Below are 20,127 nucleotides of genomic sequence, written 5' to 3'. Positions count from 1 at the left end.
AAAAATGATATTTAAAAGCCACCACCCAGTCACATATGCGGAAAGCCTATCTAATTATATCTCTGAAGCTTATATTTCCATTGAAAGTTATTATATTCTTATACTTTAACAGTTGTATTTTGTTTCCTTGGATATATGATTGAAATAAATAGAACTAGAAAAACACAATGAGAGTGCAGACCTCCGCCACCGCGGCTTATTTCTAGGAAACAGCTTGTCTTAGGGTTAATTCGATCGACCTTTTGCTTGACCGTAACCTTGACCTTTGACCTACGACTTTCAAAATTGAATCACTTCCACGTCTCAACATAACAATTAATCCCTGAAAGTTTCACTATCCTATGAGTAAAATTGCGGCCTGGAAGTTGTTCACAAACAAACAAACAAAAAAATAGGGGCAAAAACATAACCTCCTCCCAACTTCGTTGGCGAAGGAAATTACGTTGTAACTTTCTGGTTTCAAGAATGCAAGAGGGAAGAAGTAAGCGGATATCAATATGTCCTTAAAGTTTTGCAATTGTAGGCAAAGTTGTATTTTACATATTAATAGATTATTCTTTTGCGAATATTATTTGACAGATACTGAAACCTTTAGGGTTCAGCATTGATGTTTTTGCATTGGTAAAATTCTGTTAAACTAGAAAAATAAACTTCATCCATCAAATCTTTATCTTATGTGATGTTTAGATTATAGGCTCTTTTTGCAGTAAGTAAGCATATTACTACTACTACTACTACGACTTCTACTACTACTACTACTACTACTAGTAGTAGTAGTAGTAGTAGTAGTAGTAGCTAAACTACAACCCTAGTTGGAAAAACAGGATGCTATAAACACAAGGGCTCCAGTAAACATAATTTTATTTTTTACAACAGGACATATCTGTGGTAGCGCCCTTGCCTGGTGATCGCCCGACTGGGGTTAGAGTCCCCCCTCAAACTCGTTAGTTCCTTTGGTCGCTGCAACCTCACCAGCCTTTTGAGCTAAGGATGGGGGGGGGGTTTGAAGGAACCTATAGGTCTATGTGTTGAGTCATCAGCAGCCATTACCTGGCCCTCCTTTGTCCTAGCTTGGGTGGACAGGAGTCTTAGGCGCTGATCATATGTAATATGGTCAGTCTCCAGGGCATTGTCCTGCTTGATAGGGCAATGTCACTGTCCCTTGCCTCTGCCATTCATGAGCGGCCTTTAAACCTTTTAAACATGTTTCTCAAGGGTTTCAATTATAAGTTGTGAATAGTTGATCATAGGGGAAGTGGTATATCTATCTCAAAGGTCACACAGTCAATAAACACAAAATTTGATAAAGTCGTTAAACAGCTCATTGGTCGCGTCTAATCTGTGGTGTAACCTATAAATGTCAACAAAGAATTGACAGCCACTTCCAGTGACGTCATCATTTTGCTAAAGAACAGTTACGTCATAAAAAGTATTAAACAATCGGTGAGTGTTGTGATTCTAAGTCCATGAGAATTGCTTGTTAAAGTTTGTCACTAAATTTATCACCAATAACGAATACTTATTATTATTATTATTATTATTATTATTATTATTATTACTTGCTAAGCTACAACCCTAGTTTGAAAAGCAAGATTCTATAAGCCCAAGGGCTCCAACAGGGAAAATAGCCCAGTGAGGAAAGGAAATAAGGAAATAAACTTGCCTTTATATAAATCAGCAGTCAATCTAATTCAAACGTAAATGAATTCACGAATAGTTTAAAAACGTGCGAGTCTCTCTCTCTCTCTCTCTCTCTCTCTCTCTCTCTCTCTCTCTCTCTCTCTCTCTCACGACGTCCGTTCTCTTGTGGTACTGCGGGGAGGGGGGGGGGCAGGGGTTAGTTATCCGGGATTTCAAGTGTATACACTTTACCCAACCGCTATCTTTGATGACATCCTGTATTCGAGCATTACAGTGATAACTCAGTCTCGCTTGCTCGCTTACACTGCCAGACCCTTTTTTTTAAATGTCAGTTGTGGAATGGTTTGCCCATTTTACTCTGAAATAATCGATAGCTCTATTATAAATTGTTTGTGATAAAGGAATATGATATACCATATTGAAATGATGGAAACTTTGCATAGTATAAATCATTCATAATTGATGAAACCATTATGAAAATAAGAGGTTTACGGCGTTGTGGATGTGTGGTGATTTGCTGCTACCCCAGAAAAGTAAAGAACCTTTTTGACTTCTGAACGAAAACATTCTCGTGTTTTGGAATGTTATCTGTACATGCTCTGTGACGTAAACATGCGGAAATGAGATGTATTGGAAAACGAAGTGTGTGCTTTTATAGTATCTGTGGATGTAAAAACTACAGAGAAAAACTTAGTGTGGAAATGTTTACTGTTCAAATGTAAGCTTCAGTGATTTTTTTTTTTTTTCATGCTATGGGGACTGCACAGTCCGCGCTGAAATTAGGCTACAGCAACAGTGATCTTTTAATATTATTTAAAATAACTTGATCAATATCTCGTAACAGATGAGATAGTTCTTCGTTTAAAATTGTGTTTAAGTTTAATGAACATCGTATGAAATGTACATAAATTGTACACATGTGAAGTGTTGTGTTCCTATCCTGCATAAAGCTTTAAAGTCTATATTTTTGTCACCATATTCAGAACCAGATATATTTTATCTAAAAGCAAAAAATGAATTAAGCATAGTATTCACTTGTCGAAAATATTCATCTAGAATTAAACTTGCAGAAAGTATTAGAATGCTGTTAACTATTGAAACTTCCAGTTTAGAAAATGCAGTTCCAATGAGTTTAATGAACATCGTATGAAATGTACATAAATTGTGCACATGTGAAGCGTTGTGTTCCTATCCTGCATAAAGCTTTAAAGTCTATATTTTTGTCACCAGATTCAGAACCAAATATATTTTATCTAAAAGCAGGAAATAAATTAGCTTAGTATTCACTTGTCGAAAATATTCATCCAGAATTAAACTTGCAGAAAGTATTAGAATGCTGTTAACTATTGAAACTTCCAGTTTAGAAAATGCAGTTCCAACGAGATTGTGTGTGAATGGGGTAAAATCTTCAGATTGATAAAAACACTAAACAGACATTATTGATAAGAGTAACCTTGTAGTGTATTACTCATTGGCCTGAAAGTTGAGCATTCACAAGATAAGGGTTGGCTGACACTTCAGTCAGGAAACAGCTCTATAGTGATGCAGGAAATGCAAATTCTATCCAAGGAAACCCCTATCAATGAAATTTCATGTTGCAATGGTTATGTCATAGGGAACTTTCCTAGTTCCTGTAATGTACATGGAAACATGGCTTCTGAAAACAGTGATTGCTGCCATAGTGCTACTTATAGCGAAGGCACAGCTGACATTTCAGCTCTAGGAGATTGTGAGAAATCTAGTCATAGCTCAGACTATACCACAGAAGAGCTCAGTGGGGCGTTTGACACAACAGCTGACTCAAGAGATTTTGATACTAACAGCGGCTCTCCTTTCATCTTTGGTATGGGTGAATCTTTTATCACAGATGTTGTTGAAAATACCGGATGTGATGATAATTCCAAATACATTGATGCTGACTGTAATAAAGAAATAAATCAAGAAGATGAATATACCACAGACCGCAGTAAGAAATTAGACATAACGTGTATTGATGGCAACCTAGGAATTAATAAATTGGAAGATGAGGATGACAGTAGAAAAGAAACGTCTGATAGCTTTAGTAACATGTTTGATGATTTCCGTGAGCAGAGTTTAACAGAACATTTTGTTGACAGTGGTTTCGATGACGTAGTGAAACAGGATGAGGAAATGGAGACAGATGATATTGAGGCGCGAAAACAAACTGATGCGTCTTCTTGTTCCCACAGTCACCAAACAGACTCCAAAGTTAAGCCTAATTTCCCATGCAGTAAGGATGAAGGTTTTCCCCAGTTTTCATCAAGCTTACCTTCAGTGTTTGGCAATTCAGTTTTCTACCACGATCACCAGATAAACGACGAAACATTCCATTTCCCCAATGCTCAGGTTTGTGGCCCGTCGAATAGTAGTAGTGATTCTGCTCTATTAAATAGAATTGCATCTTTGAAATCAGATCAGGTGTTTCCTGATGGTTGTGAAGAAATGGATCCCACTAAGCTACAAGAATTGTTAAAGAGGAGGAGAAGTTCTTTGGGAACGTCTAGAGTTAGAAAGCTTATATCTAGATTTTCTTTAAGAGACGCTTACCATTCTGTAGAGGAATTTGTAACCAACAGTTTCAGGAGAGTATTTAAAACTCAACCAGTGAATTCTGACGCATCGATTTCCAAGCAGAAAATAAAGGAGAAAAAAGGGAAACCTGTGTGTGATAGTGAATCAAGTGTACAAAAAAATCTAAGATGTAATAAAGTACTACCTCCAGGGTACAAGGAACATCCAAATGGTCTGAAAGACCAAGAAGGAGAGGAAGACGACTTCAGTCCAGGATGGGTACAACGCAGAGTTACCAAAATTGAGAGAATTATTGCATCAAAGGAATGTGGGGAAAATACGCGACAGAAAAACGCTTGTGAAAATGATGTGGTCAATGAAGAAAATGTAAAATCTTCATCGAGTTTAGAGTCCCTTTCACTGGAGCCCTGTGCCAAAAGAACCATACCTGATCTCAGCTCAGGAATTGGTGAAGCAGGTCTCAGCTCAGGCATTGATGTAGAAAATCTCGGCTCTGGCATTGGTAAAGCAGGTCTCAGCTCAGGCATTAGTGAAAATCCAGATAATGAAGCACTATTGTCTGATCTTGAAACTATGATACTCGATAGCAACACAAAAGAAGAGGATACTAGCTCATACCTTGACCCTGAGGAGGTATCCTTAAGTTCCTATAGAGCAGACACTGACGAGGAAACCCCTGTCCTAGACAGAGGCCAAGTAAGCTGGCCCCTTTCCACTGACAGTGCTGATCAGGACAGCACTGATACTGAAACTGAGGAGGATACTATTGAGCTAAGGAGTAACAGAGGTATTCGAGCTTCTTCCTTCTATAGGTACTCTTGTGTTCGCCGTTCCTGTGCTCGCCCTAGGACCGTGATCGTAGGGTAAGCAGCCAATGTACTCACCTTGTTAATTTTGGTATATCATGTTTTATCGATCTGTCTGTCTATAGAAATATTACAGTATATATATATATATATATATATATATATATATATATATATATATATATATATATATTATATATATATATATATATATATATATATATATATTTATATATATATACAGTATATATATATATATATATATATATATATATATATATATATATATATATATATATATATATATATATATATACATGCACACACACATATACTCGCAAAAAAACAAAATCTTCATCCTTTTATGCATATTTTTTTGCTCATATATTACCTGTTAAAATCATAATTATATAGTTGCCTTGAATCAAATCCTGTGAAGAAAAAATGGATCTTCGTAATGGGTGGAGTAGCCATAATTGATACAAGCCACACAATATTATTCAACAATTATTAAATATATTAGTGCAACAACTTTATAGTTTTTGAAAATTAGTTTTCACCAAAGTTTAGTTTTTATCTTAATTTTCAATTAATTATGATGTTTTAGCTTGAATTTGTAACTTGTAATGTATAGATATTTCTCCTAGCTTTAAAGTGTTTACCTATTAGAAACGTCCAATAGGTTGTAAAGTGTTCGCCTAGCATTCGCGTGGCAGCAGATCGATCCCAGCCCGGGACCATGAGTTTAAGCCGTTTTCTGGGGAGGTCACTGCTGTGGTTGGGCTCCACAGCGTGGGGTTGGGCTTGTCTGGCTTACGTTCTGGTGAGCATCTATTCTGATGGAACTGGAACTGAAACCAGACACCTTTACTTGGCAATCTGCTGAACGGGAGTTCGAGATACGCTCAAGATCGATGGTTTTTAGTAGTGTCTGCACCTCTAACATCCTTGTGAGCAAGGGAGCTTATAGGTCTACCTGCTGAGTCATCAGCAGCCGTTGTCTGGCCCTCCCTGGTCCTAACTTGATGGAGAGGGGCCTTGGGTGGTGATCATATGCGTGTATAGACAGTCTCTAGGACAATGTCCTGTCCTTTGTCTCTGCCATTCAAGAGCTACCTTTGATGGCAGGAGGTGCTCTTAGGGACTAAATCCTATTTTTCGTATTGACAGGGATGTGGTTTAAAATATGGCGCACATATATATCTACTAATATGTGATTCCCAAAATAATCTTCAATGTAGCTGTAAATATATATTTTTTTTTTTCTATTTTTTTTTTTTTTTTTTTTTTTTTTTTTGCACTGTTACTGATAAACTTTCTTAAATAGTTTCAAGTTTGCCTTAATGTTCCGTATTCCTCGAGACTTATGTAATGTACAGCAAGACATGTTTTTTCTATAAAACTATACGTCAACATTTTCATCTGGTACAGTAATAGTTAGATATGCATTTTATTTCTTCCCTTACTTGGGATATACAGTTTAGAATATGTCGGTCCCATATAAGTTATAGATATAATCTGGAATAGTCATCTTATACAGAATACATTTCAAAGTGCAAAAAAAAAATCCCTAATATTAATAATCCGGTCATCGTATTCCTCCCTCTCTATCAATGAAATAAGTAAAATATAAAGATAATGATAATGAATTTACAGTAGTTTGACGGTGTTTAAGTCTTCTGTGTTTTTTGTTATTCATGATGAGAGATAATTTTGATAATTAGTATTTTGATAATGTTTTAAGTCTTCTGTGTTTTTTTTATTCATGATGAGAAAGTGTTAATGATCTTACAGTATTTTGACAGTGTTTCAAGTCTTCTATGTTTTTTTTTTATTCATGATGAGAGACAAAAATAATTTTTACAGTATTTTGAGTGTTTTAATTTTTTTTATATAAAAGATTGTAAAAGGGGGGGAAATACCTTAGATATACAAAAGTATCATGATTTTCTTATAAATTTGTATAAGAGAAACAAGAAGCAAAGAATAGAACTGATAGATTATTTTTAGATGCGTTTCTATGAAAATCATATAAACAGCTGAGAATATCAGCAAAATTGTAATTTTTACTTTCAGGATATGAGGAAAAAGATCCTAGAAATAAATTGTTGACTCATTCACGAGTCTCTTATGTAATTGTTGATAGTTGTAAAGGAGAACATCATCAAATCAGGCAAAATTTATTGAATGTAATTTTTAGCCAATATTCTTCCTCGTAGAATAGTAATTATTAAATGAGAATGAAGGTAAAGAAAATTGTGGACATCTGTGTAATTAAAGTTTGTGGTGTATATGGATGCGAGTGGCTAGAAATTTGGGGTGGTTAAGTCATGTTAAAAGAATGGAAGTGATATACTAGTCGAAAAATCATATTATTCATTATTATTATTAATTACGGAGGTTTTGATTGATACCTGTAAAGTACAGGGTTTAGGGTAGCCAAAGTTTTAAGAAGAAAGTATTGAAATCAATTCCATATTCATAAAGCCAATCCAGTCCTCCTCCTAGCCTAAACTATATTCTTCCCTTGTCAGTCTTTCTGCCTTCTGTGTTACTTTTTTTTCCAATTAAAACCCTACAATACAACTTACATGATATATCAAGTAATGTTATCCCTCATAATCATCAGTTTGCAGCCTCTGCTGTGGAATCTTTCCTTCATCCAGTTAACCTAACACACACTGGTCAGCTATTCGATAACGCTTTCCCTGTCCTAGACGCAGCATCCCAATTTCAATCCCATCAACCCCTTAGTATTCCTAAACCTGCTTTAACATTTCCCTTCCCTGTGTCATTAAAAGTAGCTCTGACTTTTTTCTATTATTATAATTATTGTTATTACCAGCTAAACTACAACCCTAGTTGGAAAAGCAAGATGCTATAAGCCCAAGGGCTCCAACTGGGAAAAATAGCACAGTACCCTTTTATCCCCCTCCACCCAGGACTCCATTCTCTTCAGACATTTCTCCATTTCTATCTTACTCTCCGTAAATGCTCTCTCTCTCTCTCTCTCTCTCTCTCTCTCTCTCTCTCTCTCTCTCTCTCTCTCTCTCTCTCTCTCTCTCTCAATATCCTCTTGACTTGTAGGGGGTCTTCTGCCATCCAACTGCACGTAATTTTTTCTCTCCATTTACTAAATCTCGCATTTCTTTGCCACACCACTTGCAGTTTTCATAATCTCTCCCTAACCTTTTATAGCCACAAACTCTCCCTTTTGACTTAGTGACCCCATCCTGAAAGTCTACCTATTCCGCATACTTTATACTCGTATTGACATACTAGTGATATAAGAGGTTATATCACCTTTATATCACTTTTATATCGAGTCACTTAAGGAAGGTATAATTATTAAAAAGGTGGTTGTTATTATTATTATTATTATTATAATTATTATTATTATTTGTTAAGCTACAACCCTAGTTAGAAAAGCAGAATGCTATACGCCCAGGGACCCCAACGGGGAAAATAGCCCAGTGAGGAAAGGAAACAAGGAAAAATAGAATATTTTAAGAAAAGATAAACGAAAATAGAGATTTAGTACAGCCAGAAATGTTTTATACGTTGACGATTTTTCCCTTTTCTTACAGAGTCTGTACTGAAACTCACTTCCTGACGGACTCCTTCGGCGACGGCGTAAGCGAAACGGAAAGTGAAGATGAGGAAGATGATGGAGCTCCCGCTACTCATCACCACCATCACCATAACAACACCTCTTCGCGTCCCCAATCCCGCGCCCCCTCCCCCGCCCGTATTCATCACCACTCCCGCCCACATTCCCCCTTCTCGGATATGGACACGGAATCTAAGAGAAATTCCCAGGTGAGATATTAACTGTCATGTTAAATGTTTTGAAGAGTTTGTTTTTCAATATTAAAAGAATTTGAATGATTTTAAGTATTTAACGAATAAGATTTTTGGTCATTTTAGAATTAAAAAGATTTTGACATTTCCCCAATAGACTTTTTCCTCGAAACTTGATATTTTCTGTCGTCCAAAGTTTGGAATGTCGCTTAAGATATATCCAACTATTGTTGTTTAACTGCATTTTCGTTATACGGGGATATTTGATCGTGCAAGTTATTCACTGAATAACCACAAGTCAAAATAGCTGCACTAATTCGAAGACATGACAAAAGGCTATCATATGATAAACAGTTTATGAATTATACGTATTTGTTATTCAATGTCTTCATAAATGCAGTTATTGTCTTAATTCTTTCCGTTTTTATTATTCATGATGAGAGATAATGATTATGAATTTACAGTATTTTAACAGTGTATTAAGTCTTCTGTTTTTTTTTTTTTTTTTTTTTTTTTCTTGATGAGATATAATGTTAATGATTTTACAGTATTTTGACAGTGTTTTAAGTCGTGATTTTTTTCTTGTTTTTATTATGAGATGAAGATAATGAATTTACAGTATTTTGACAGTGTATTAAGTCTACTGTGTTTTTTGTTATTCATGATGAGAGATAAGGTTAATGATTTTACAGCATTTTGACAGTGTTTTAAGCCTTGATTTTTTCCTGTTTTTATTATGAGCTAAAGATAATGAATTTACAGTATTTTGACAGTGTTTTAAGTCTTGATTTTTTTTCTTGTTTTTATTATGAGATAAAGATAATGAATTTACAGTATTTTGACAGTGTTTTAAGTCTTGATTTTTTTTCTTGTTTTTATTATGAGATAAATATAATGAATTTACAGTAGTTTAACAGCATTTCAAGTCTTCTGTGCTTATCTTTGTCAGGCCGTAAGCACCGAACCCTCTGAGATAGATGACCACAGCTCTGTAACAACCAGTGACCTCGAGTCGTGTCATGACCCCTCTTCTCCAAGGTCGTCTCTTCTCGCCACTGAAACAACCCATACCCACCATCTGGATCATGCCATTGACCATGGGCATGATGCCCGGAAGGACAAAGCTTATAGAATTGCCTTGGAGCTCCTGCACACGGAGAGGACTTATGTCAAAGTCCTGCATCTTATTGACCAGGTGACGCCCTTGAAAATAGATCAGTGTTGGTTGATTTAAACATTTCATCTAAGTTAACAACTGGATTTCTATTTTTTCTCTTCCAAGATGAATAATCGTTATTTTTGTAATGTTTAAACTCTATGAATCTTTGGCCTTTTCCATTGTAAATAATCGTAATCTTTATATTGTATAACCTCTAGTTTTCTTTTGGCCTGTTTTAACTTTTGATAAGGTCAATCATCTAAAATTTTCAACTGAAATTGTATTTTTTTCTGCTCCAATGTATAGTATCGTCATCTATGTATTGCAAATCTCTAGTGTTTTTTTTATTGTTTTTAACTTTTATTAATATCGCTTTACTAAAATTTTCCTAAACATTTTATTTCCTCTCATCAGGAGTTCCAGTTTCGAGTAGATAATGAAAACAGAGCGCATCACATGTTCCCCCAAGATATTATCCCCCACATGTTCTCCAATGTTAAATCCATCTACAAACTCCACCATGACTTTCTGTTGCCGCAGTTAGAAGATCGCATGGCGCAGTGGGAACAGAATAGGAGGATAGGTATGTATCGTATGAATGTACCTTCGTTATTGTTTGGACTTGGAGCGTTCTTGATGAAACTGTAAGAAAGTCGTTTCTTCTCCGATGCAACTTAAGATTCATAGGTTGCAAAGGGGCTGAGCCAGAGCTTTTAAAACTGACCTCAATTGTGCAACGCCGTAGAGCCTCCTATGAATAGCCTCCTGGCTAGTACAGTGGTAACGTGTTCGCCTAGCATTCGCATGGCGGCAGATCGATCCCCGCCCGGGGCCATGAGTTTAAGCTGTTTACTGGGGAGGCCACTGCTGTGGTTGGGCACCGTAGTGGGGTGTTGGGCTTGTAGCTGACGTTCTGGTGAGCATCTATTCTGATGAAACTAGAACTGAAACCCGACATGTTTAACCTGTATAGGACGTTAAGCTTACTCACTCTTACTAACTCCTCTTCTTAAACTTATCCCTTATCTATATAGGGTCGCTGTTTCTAGTCAGCCCTCTCCATCTTCCTCTCATTTGTACATCTTGTTCTCATATACCATTTTCCTTCATGGCATTCAATAACTATATTTCCACCTGAACTTTGGCTTTTCCATCATTCTTCTGCTCTCATAGTCCTTTTAAATACTCTAGCAGTAAAAAAATGGTAGATCAAATGAAACATTATCTTGCAATCTTAAAGCTATTTTTTTTAATAGAGAAAGTGTAAGTTTTATTTTCTGCTAAGTCGAAAGAAATATAAATAAAAACCATTCATTCTTTCAGTCGACTGTCGCGGTAATTACGGCTTGTTTAATTTCTATTGAAGATAGTTAATGTACTTAAAGTATATGACTCTTGATTTGTATTCATAACAAGAATATGAATTCCAATGTCTAAAATGACATATAACACAGCAGTATTTATGAATATATATATATATATATATATATATATATATATATATATATATATATATATATATATATATATATATATATATATACACATATATATATATGTATATATATATATATATGTGTGCGTATGTATGTATGTGTGTATACAGTATATATATATATATATATATATATATATATATATATATATATATATATATATTTATATATACAGTATGTATGTATGTATGTATGTGTGTATACAGTATATATATATATACAGTATATATATATATATATATATATATATATATATATATATATATATATATATATGTATATATATATATATATACTGTATATATATATATATATATATATATATATATATGTACTGTATATATATATATATATATATATATATATATATATATATATATATATATATATATACTGTATATATATATATATATATATATATATATATATATATATATATATATATGTACTGTATATATATATATATATATATATATATATATATATATATATATATATATATATATATACACACACACACATATATATATATATATATATATATATATATATATATATATATACATGTGTGTGTGTGTGTGTTGTATTTAGATATTTCTTGTAATTCACTGTAGACTACTTGTTATATACTGCATTAATATTTGCCAGAAAAACAAAAACTTCCTAATTATCTGTTGTATCAGTGGCCATTTTCAAACAATATTCTGTTAATGACAATGATATGAGTATCAAAATGTGAAATTATGATAAGATTATTCACCGAATATGTAATCTCACTACTTTCATAACATTTGTTTAAGTAACATTTTGTAAACAGGTTGTTTACTTCAGAATTTCATCTCAAACCTTTTTCTTTTTTTCCAGGTGACATTATGAAGAGCTTTGCCCCGTTTTTGAAAATGTACACAGAATACGTGAGAAATTTTGATAATGCAATGACGCTAATTAACCAGTGGCAATCTAAATGTCCAAGGTTTGCTGCCATTATGGATGAAATCCACGTAAGTCTTGATTTTGTCTTCAATTCATTAAAAATTTCTACTGCAGAAATTGTCAAAAGATCTGGCAAGGAAAGTTAAGGTGATATTTGTCAACTGCGTAATGTAGTAGGTAATATGATTAATATCCTTGTGTGGTAAAGAGAACATTATCTTAATGGGCATTTTAATATTGATTAAGCTATAATATCATTCTGTAGATAATTTATATTGTAACAATATAGAAATTACTGTACCATAGTTTTATACTAGTTGGATAAAAACTCCCATCCATGCTGTCGTCACTACATTCAGTTGCCAACTTGCCATATGTAGTCATGATGCTGTGCTGTGATGTACACAGGCAGTGGTGCCAGATATGGGGATTTATCCCTAGATTTGGGGATTTATCCTTACATTTGGGAATTTATCCTTAGATCTGGGAATTTTGGATGACTATTGACGATATTCTGTACATATTTCTATGAAGAAGAAACAGAGATGAGTAAACATTTATATTGTTGCAATTAGTTTACTTGCAATTACATGGAGTATAGTGAGTAATTTCTATATTACAAGAAAATATATATCTGGAAATGGGGATTTTTTATCACGAGTTTTAGGGATTTTTAGACTAACCCATCTGGCAACACTGTGTAACACAGGTAAGTTGGTAACACAGGAGTTGTGGAACGTGGTTGTACTCAAGTATGTTTTTGGTTGTGACTCGTATAAATTATTTATATCTGCATTGCATAAGAATGCACTTAATGCTGTCAGCAGCTCCGCTTAAGCTGTATAACGTCATGTAAGTTATTTTACTAAACTGTGGTTTAATGTGATTCTTCATTAACTGTCCAGGAAACCGATATCAAGTGTGCATGGAAACTTTACATGCACTCTTTTGGTCTCTTTGGTTCATGTATTCATGTTTGCCAAGCAGAAAGGATGGCCTTGACTACTATAACTTCAATTCCACCTAAAGACTGAAATGTGAAATACTCCATGGTTTTATTTTACTGGTTATATGCTATGGCCTAGCCTAGAGGAGACTGGCATGTCTCGCAATCTGCTGCATTGGGGTTGGAGACAAACTCAATCCCAATAGTTTCTAGTAGTGTCTGCAACCTCCTCATTCTTGTGAGCAAGGGAGATGGGTTTAGGGGGAGCGTATAGGTCTACCTGGTGAGTCATCAGCAGCTATTGTCTGGTCCTCCCTGGTCCTAGCATTGAGAGAGGCCTTGGTCATTGACCATGTGTATAGTCAGAGTCTAAGGCATTGTTTTGTCACTGAAAAGACACATTTTATAAGGGGAAGTAGGCAAAAGAACATTACCCAACCAAGGGTTGCCCACCTAACCTAACGTAGGAGCCATATCTTTGCCCCGCTGTGACCCCCCCCCCCCCCTCCTTAGACTACCATATTGTTTGCTTACCTTGTCCCAACAATCTACATTCATCCCAACCCTAGAGGACATTTGCTGTTATTACCTCCTTTTAGGGCATAAGGTGTGTGACAGACTCCTTTTTGAAAAATCAAATGCACCTCCATTTTGCATCGTTCTCCACCCAATATACTGTTCATCTCTTCTCATGACATGACTGTACCACCTCAATCTACTTTCTTGGATCTTATCTGATAGTTTTCTAACTCCTGTATTACCCCTAATTACTTCATTCCGTATCTTATCTCTTCTTGTCACCCCACACATCCATCTCAACATTGTCATCTCTGCCACATCCATCCTCTTCTCTTCTGTCTTCTTTATTGCCCACATCTCCGCTCCATACATCATTGCCAGTCTCACAACTGTCCTGTGTACTTTACCTTTCAATTAATCCCTATTTTCCTGTCGCATAGTACTCCACGCACTTTTTTCCAAAAGATGTAGACAAAGAAGATCATTCTGCAAAGCATGTCATGTAGGTATAATATTTCGATGGTGAGAAAAATTATAGAGATTGGAAAGTAAGGGTTTATAACAGAAATTATAAGAAGGTCCACAGTGTACAGTATACACTACAGGCATCTCAACAACACTAAGTCCTTTGTATAATAGTTTCTGATGCTATTTGGTGTTATGATTGCATTCAATACAAATAGTCTTGGTGAGGGTCTTTAGGGGGTGGGCTTAGTGAGGGGATGTTGCCTCCACTCTTCATTATATTTTCTTTTTCAGTTCCATAAACTCCCCTTTGCAGGATAATTTATAAATTTTCTATACTGTATGGCATTAAGTTTTTAACTTGCTTTATTATTTTCAGGTACAATATTGTGAATTTCAGTATTATTACCCATAGCCATATACCGTACTAATATTTTGATTTTTGTTTTTCATTTACAGTCTATGGAAGCATGTGCAAACTTAACACTCCAGCATCATATGTTGTCCCCTGTGCAGCGAATTCCTCGTTATGAAATGCTTATACGTGATTATCTGAAAAAGTTACCAGAAGAATCGCCTGATCGACATGACACAGAGAGTAAGCCTTTGCTTTTTTTCAAGCTACACTAGTTTTATCATGTTTATCCAAAATTAGATTTATCTAAACAGATTTTAAATACTGTAATATATCATAGATATTAACATATTAACAATTGTTCATATCTGAAGTCTATGGGGGAGAGAATAAGATTAAAATCTCAGGACAATGACAAGCGAAGCAGTAAATAGATGGTAGTTAAGACTACTGTATACAGTATGCCGTCGGTACTGCTGCCCCCACTAATTTCCTCCTAGTCTGTAATCCAAATTTGAAAGATGAGTTGAGGATCAGGGGGAAGGGCACTCCATGAATTAATAGGTTTATACTTGTGGAACATAGAAATGGCTCATGGAATTTAATGCTAGGAACTAGCATATTACTCTCCAATCTCCAACTATATAATGGGCGTTAAGGAGAACGGTAATCTGGTTCTGAACTCCTTGGTATTTGTCATTCCTGTTGATTGGTGATCACTATTAAGCTTGATTAGGTATCCAACAGCTTGATCTCTCTCTCTCTCTCTCTCTCTCTCTCTCTCTTTTTCAGTTAGTCCAAATCTAAATTCCTAAGAGAGATCAAAATTATACCTTCCTGAACTTTGTAACAGTGGATAGTATATCATTGAATTTATTTCATCAGTGAACCTTACCTTACAGTCAAAGTTTAACAACTACGGGAAGTAAATATATAATAAATTTTATTACTGAAATTTGGTTTTCACATCAGCTTTTCCCTTTACAAAGTTAAACTTGAAACGAGTTTTCTCTGCTTTCATCTATTATTTACACTTCCTGCCCCTTTTCCACGTTTTCTTTGGGGCTTTCACAAGACTCCTTCCAAATATTTCTGTGTTGATTTTTTTTTTGTCCTTTTACGATCAGCGCGGTATCTTCTCTTCACATGTTCAGTACATCTCAATTTTTGTGATCACATTTTATTTTCAAGATTCTGGACACATCTTTCTGCTACTTCCTCATTCTTAATATCTTGTTATTGCAATCTGGCAGTGAATATCAACATTTCTTGTCACATGTTTTCAGTCTCCATTTTTTATTTACTATAGCCATAATTTCATTTCACAGATTAGTGATGCCTTCATACCAGGCTACTATTAACTACTTTTTCTTACTGCTCTCTCAATCCGTGCTTCACAGTCGTGTGATCCTTAGATTAGAGAAATGAGAAATGTTGGCGATCTTCCACAAAATTCACTTTCTTGAATTCATGGAATTGTGCCATATGAATCCTCACTGCGGCTGATGAATCCATTCAGCCTTTGGGTTCAACTGGGGGAAACTTTGCAGGTGCAATTAGAAGTAAAAGTTATAGAGAGATTGGACAGCAAAACATTTACTCATCTAATATATTTAAACACTGAAAATCTCTTAATCCATGTATATTCTGTAATCTTAAGTGTCTCTTGTGACAACATCTGTTACATTCTGTACGTCGTACCGAGTTCACCATAAACCTTTAAAGGTAGATCTCTAACAAGGCTTTGTAGAATTGAGATGAAGTTCTTGTATGGTTTTACTGAAACTGGAGGAAGCTTCCTTTGAATATTTTTAAAGGGATCCAAATTCATCATCATTACCGTCTCCAAATAATCCAAATTATGACTTGTAAATTTGGTTCTTCAGTGGAGGTCAACCTGCAACAGAACTGTTCAATATCTTTTATAACCAAGAGAAAACTGTTCTTTCTCAGTAAGGTTTAAGTTTATGTTAATCTGGAAGTAGATTTTACGGGCTGCCAACGCAAGAGCCAGTGTTTTACATAAGGTAAGGCAATCTAAAACGAACGAACGATGGGCCTAGATAGCTTTTATTGCTTGGTAGATGTTAGATTTAGAATTTGTTTTGAGTATTTAGATCTCGTTTACATTCTTCTGCAAAACAGATGTGAAGGTTTTAATACCTGAAAGCAGTAAAGATACCTCTAGTTGTCTCTCAAAAGATCAATTATATCTTCAAACCATTATTTTTATAGCTCTGATTTTCAACCGAGAATAATGAGCAGAAATATGGTAATTAGTTTTGCTTATCTGGTGTCAGTACAGTAATTTACTAGGTCTTCCAAGTGATCCTGAGGATTCATCAAGACATCTATCTTCCAGCTCTATAAATTCAGAAGTAGTCAGGAATAAAGTATAAACTAGAGCACTTTAAATTCCATTGGCCTTCAAAGCACCTTGCAACTTTCATTGTGGAAAAGCCATTTTTCTTTGGAGGCTTTTCTAATCCTAATAGCATCCGACAGAGATGGCCCCCTCCCTAAGTTGTGGCCTTTTTGGGTTTTTTAAATATTTTCTTCGTTATATGGTAATTTGGCCAGTTTCCTGAGCCATGAGGTTGAATAATGTGATCAGTTTCCCTTTTAAGTTCATATTCTTTATCTCCTTTAGTCTCTTAGATGTCTATTCCCATCCTTCCATCAACACTTATTTAAAATTGTAATTTGATGATAAGGTCAACCAACTGAAGTATACCTTGTTTTCTTTGTAATGTCAGATCTCATCTTCCCCTCATAGTACATCATCCACTACTGATGTTCGATATATATTCTTAAATTATCACATTTTACATTATATGATTTAGATTTTATTTTACTTCTCTGTGTAGCAAAATCTTCAGCTGCTGCTTGGATGAACATATAATTTTTCATTATCAATGTTGTTGTTTAGCCAGCACGGGCAAGTGTGTACAAAGTCATTGTTAGCTTGACGATGTAATCCTGTTGGCATGACAGGTTACATGGTTTAACTGAATCATCCTTTTAAGTACCAGACAAACCAGTAATGACAAAACCTAAAATAAATCTCACATTTTTAGTAGACTAAAACAAAACTGTCTTGGGAAATATCTCTGATGTACTAGAAAAGGCACAGTTTTATGACACACTTTTAATTTGTTTGCATACATCGGTAAATACACTACACAAGTACTGTTCTTCAAAAAATCAGGTTGGTAGATGGAGTGCCAGGGTGGAGATAAAAGAAAACCATGAACAAAACTTTGGCTTGTTGAAGAACCTCAAAGAAGATTCCATCAAATAATATTAAGCACAGAAATACAGACTGTAGGTGGGATGGAACTCACTATAGTGAAATACAGTAAATAGTTTTCAAAATGAGACCCTGGGTTCTCTTTTTTTTTTTTCCTTTTATATTTGCTTTAGTTAAGATTTTTGAGTGCAGAAACAAATTTATTGAAAATATTGAAATTTTTCTATTGGAATTGTTCCTCATGTTTCACATACTTGGGTAATTAAAACTGAACCATAACAACTTGAGGATTATTTTCTTAAACCAAATAGAGGGCACTCTTAAAAACAAGGATGTAATGAAATATTACTTTGAAAGTCACCCCGAGCTGCATTTTATGATTATCCTATGGAATAATGACCACAAATACCATTCTATTTCCATAATATGTAATATTTTTTATTATCAACAGAGGCCCTTCAGTTAGTTTCCATGGCAGCAAATCATGCAAATGATGCGATGAAGAAAATCGACAAATTTGAAAAGCTTTTAGAAATCCAAGAGAGTTTAGGAGGAGCAGTGGATCTTGTGTCACCCACGCGTGAACTTGTTAAAGAAGGCAAGATAATAAAGATATCTGCCAGATCTGGGGATCATCAAGAAAGATATGTGTTTTTGGTATGTTTGAACCAGTTGTACAAAGTTTAATCATGAATAGTGCAAATTTTGTTTTATATACAAATGTTAAAACTTCTGAGATTAGGGATCAGTGTGAAACCTTAATTAGACTGGCATACATGTTTCAAGTAGTAATATATTTTCTTTGTTTGCAGCTCACAGATTTGTTATTGTTGTGCTCTCCACGGTTAATGGGAGCCAGAGTGATGAGTGGACCTCAGTATCGTCTTCGAGCCAAATACAATGTAGATAACTTACAGGTTTTAGAAGGCGATAACTTGGAGACTGCAAACACGTTTTATATCCGAGACAATAATAAATCAGTTGAATTATATACTCAGTAAGTTGAATGATTATTTTTTTATGTATACCGTACTGTATGCTTATTTGCACTGACAATGAGTTAATTCTAACTTTTTAATTTTGCCATGATACTTATGTATGTTGAATTTTCACAGAACAAAGGAGGAGAAAGAGCTTTGGCTAGAAGCCCTTTTCCAAGCAATACATGAAACATACCAGCGAAAGTCTTCGCTTAAATTACACTTCAGTCCTGACCAACGTGTTGTAGATGTAGATCTTGGTCAAAAGCAGCCTACATTAGTACGGTCTGATTCAGTGACAAAATGTATGGAGTGTGGTAGCCAGTTCACCATGGTACGAAGAAAACATCACTGTCGGGCTTGTGGAGCGGTAAGTAGTGTGTGCAACTTATGCAAATTGTACTCGGTATGAATTTTGTACTGTAACTTTAGCAGTGCTGCAGGTAGACAGAAATCATAATTCAACTCAAAAACTCGACCCCATGTATGGTTACCCAGTATCGGGCACTATAGATATTTTACAACGATGGATCTTTGCAGTCCTTCAACCCCAGCTGTATTACTCACAGCCTTTTACTTTTAATCAGTTCCCATTGATCACTTGGTTGTGACCCACATACCTTCCATTTGTTCCGTAACTGACATACAAACCATGCTATTTAATAGGGGTTATTACTTTCGGCGTAGCTGAAATGACGAGCCATTAAAATTTCAACGAGGGTTTACTACCCCACCGCTAGTTAGCGGGGGGTAGGGGGTTGGCCTACCCCCCCCCCCCCCTCACACACACACCTGTGCTTGAGCTCACTTTACTTTTGGCTCGGAGCGAGAACAGTTGTTGCCTCTCTCTCTCCTCGCCTATTTTGGACTGCCATTAATTTTTGTCTTTTTACTTACTTTTTCTTATACTTGTAATATATATATATAAACATTCTTTATGTTTATGTATATATTTGGGTATAGAAATGTAGTAAGTTTTCTTTTCAGTGTTTGTGCTGTGTGTGTGATGTACGACAACGACACTTGCGTAGCAAGGCCACCACAGTTCCTCTTCGTGGGGAACGACCTCTCCCTCTCGGGTCCATCGGTCTTCCCGTCGGCATATTTACGTTAACTCTGCCACCGCAGGGGAATCGTCATCGCCTGGACCCTCTTCATTCATCTATTATCTTCGCTTTTCCTCTTTTCCCACAGGAAACTTGGATTCTCAGCGAAGGGAATGT

The 20,127-nt window shown here is 35.3% G+C and overlaps 1 protein-coding gene across 3 annotated transcripts in view; it reads left to right on the top strand.

Moving 5' to 3' along the window:
• The window catches only part of LOC137629741 (FYVE, RhoGEF and PH domain-containing protein 2-like), a 475,513-nt gene that overhangs the window by 423,243 nt on the left and 32,143 nt on the right, over positions 1–20,127 (top strand). For 2 of the 3 annotated variants that reach the window (XM_068361338.1, XM_068361337.1), the window contains 8 exons: positions 8,588–8,819; positions 9,751–9,996; positions 10,375–10,543; positions 12,321–12,457; positions 14,779–14,917; positions 18,376–18,581; positions 18,737–18,921; positions 19,040–19,274. In XM_068361338.1, coding sequence (XP_068217439.1) covers positions 8,588–8,819; positions 9,751–9,996; positions 10,375–10,543; positions 12,321–12,457; positions 14,779–14,917; positions 18,376–18,581; positions 18,737–18,921; positions 19,040–19,274 — 1,549 coding nt within the window. Of the gene's footprint in view, positions 1–2,928; positions 5,058–8,587; positions 8,820–9,750; positions 9,997–10,374; positions 10,544–12,320; positions 12,458–14,778; positions 14,918–18,375; positions 18,582–18,736; positions 18,922–19,039; positions 19,275–20,127 lie in introns of those variants that run through there. The other variant, XM_068361335.1, reaches the window with a different exon arrangement.

Source organism: Palaemon carinicauda, chromosome 37 (genome assembly GCF_036898095.1).
Source record: "Palaemon carinicauda isolate YSFRI2023 chromosome 37, ASM3689809v2, whole genome shotgun sequence".
Classification (NCBI taxonomy): domain Eukaryota; kingdom Metazoa; phylum Arthropoda; class Malacostraca; order Decapoda; family Palaemonidae; genus Palaemon; species Palaemon carinicauda.
The sequence above is the reverse complement of the archived record's forward strand: the minus strand, read 5'-3'. Positions and strand labels throughout refer to the sequence as shown.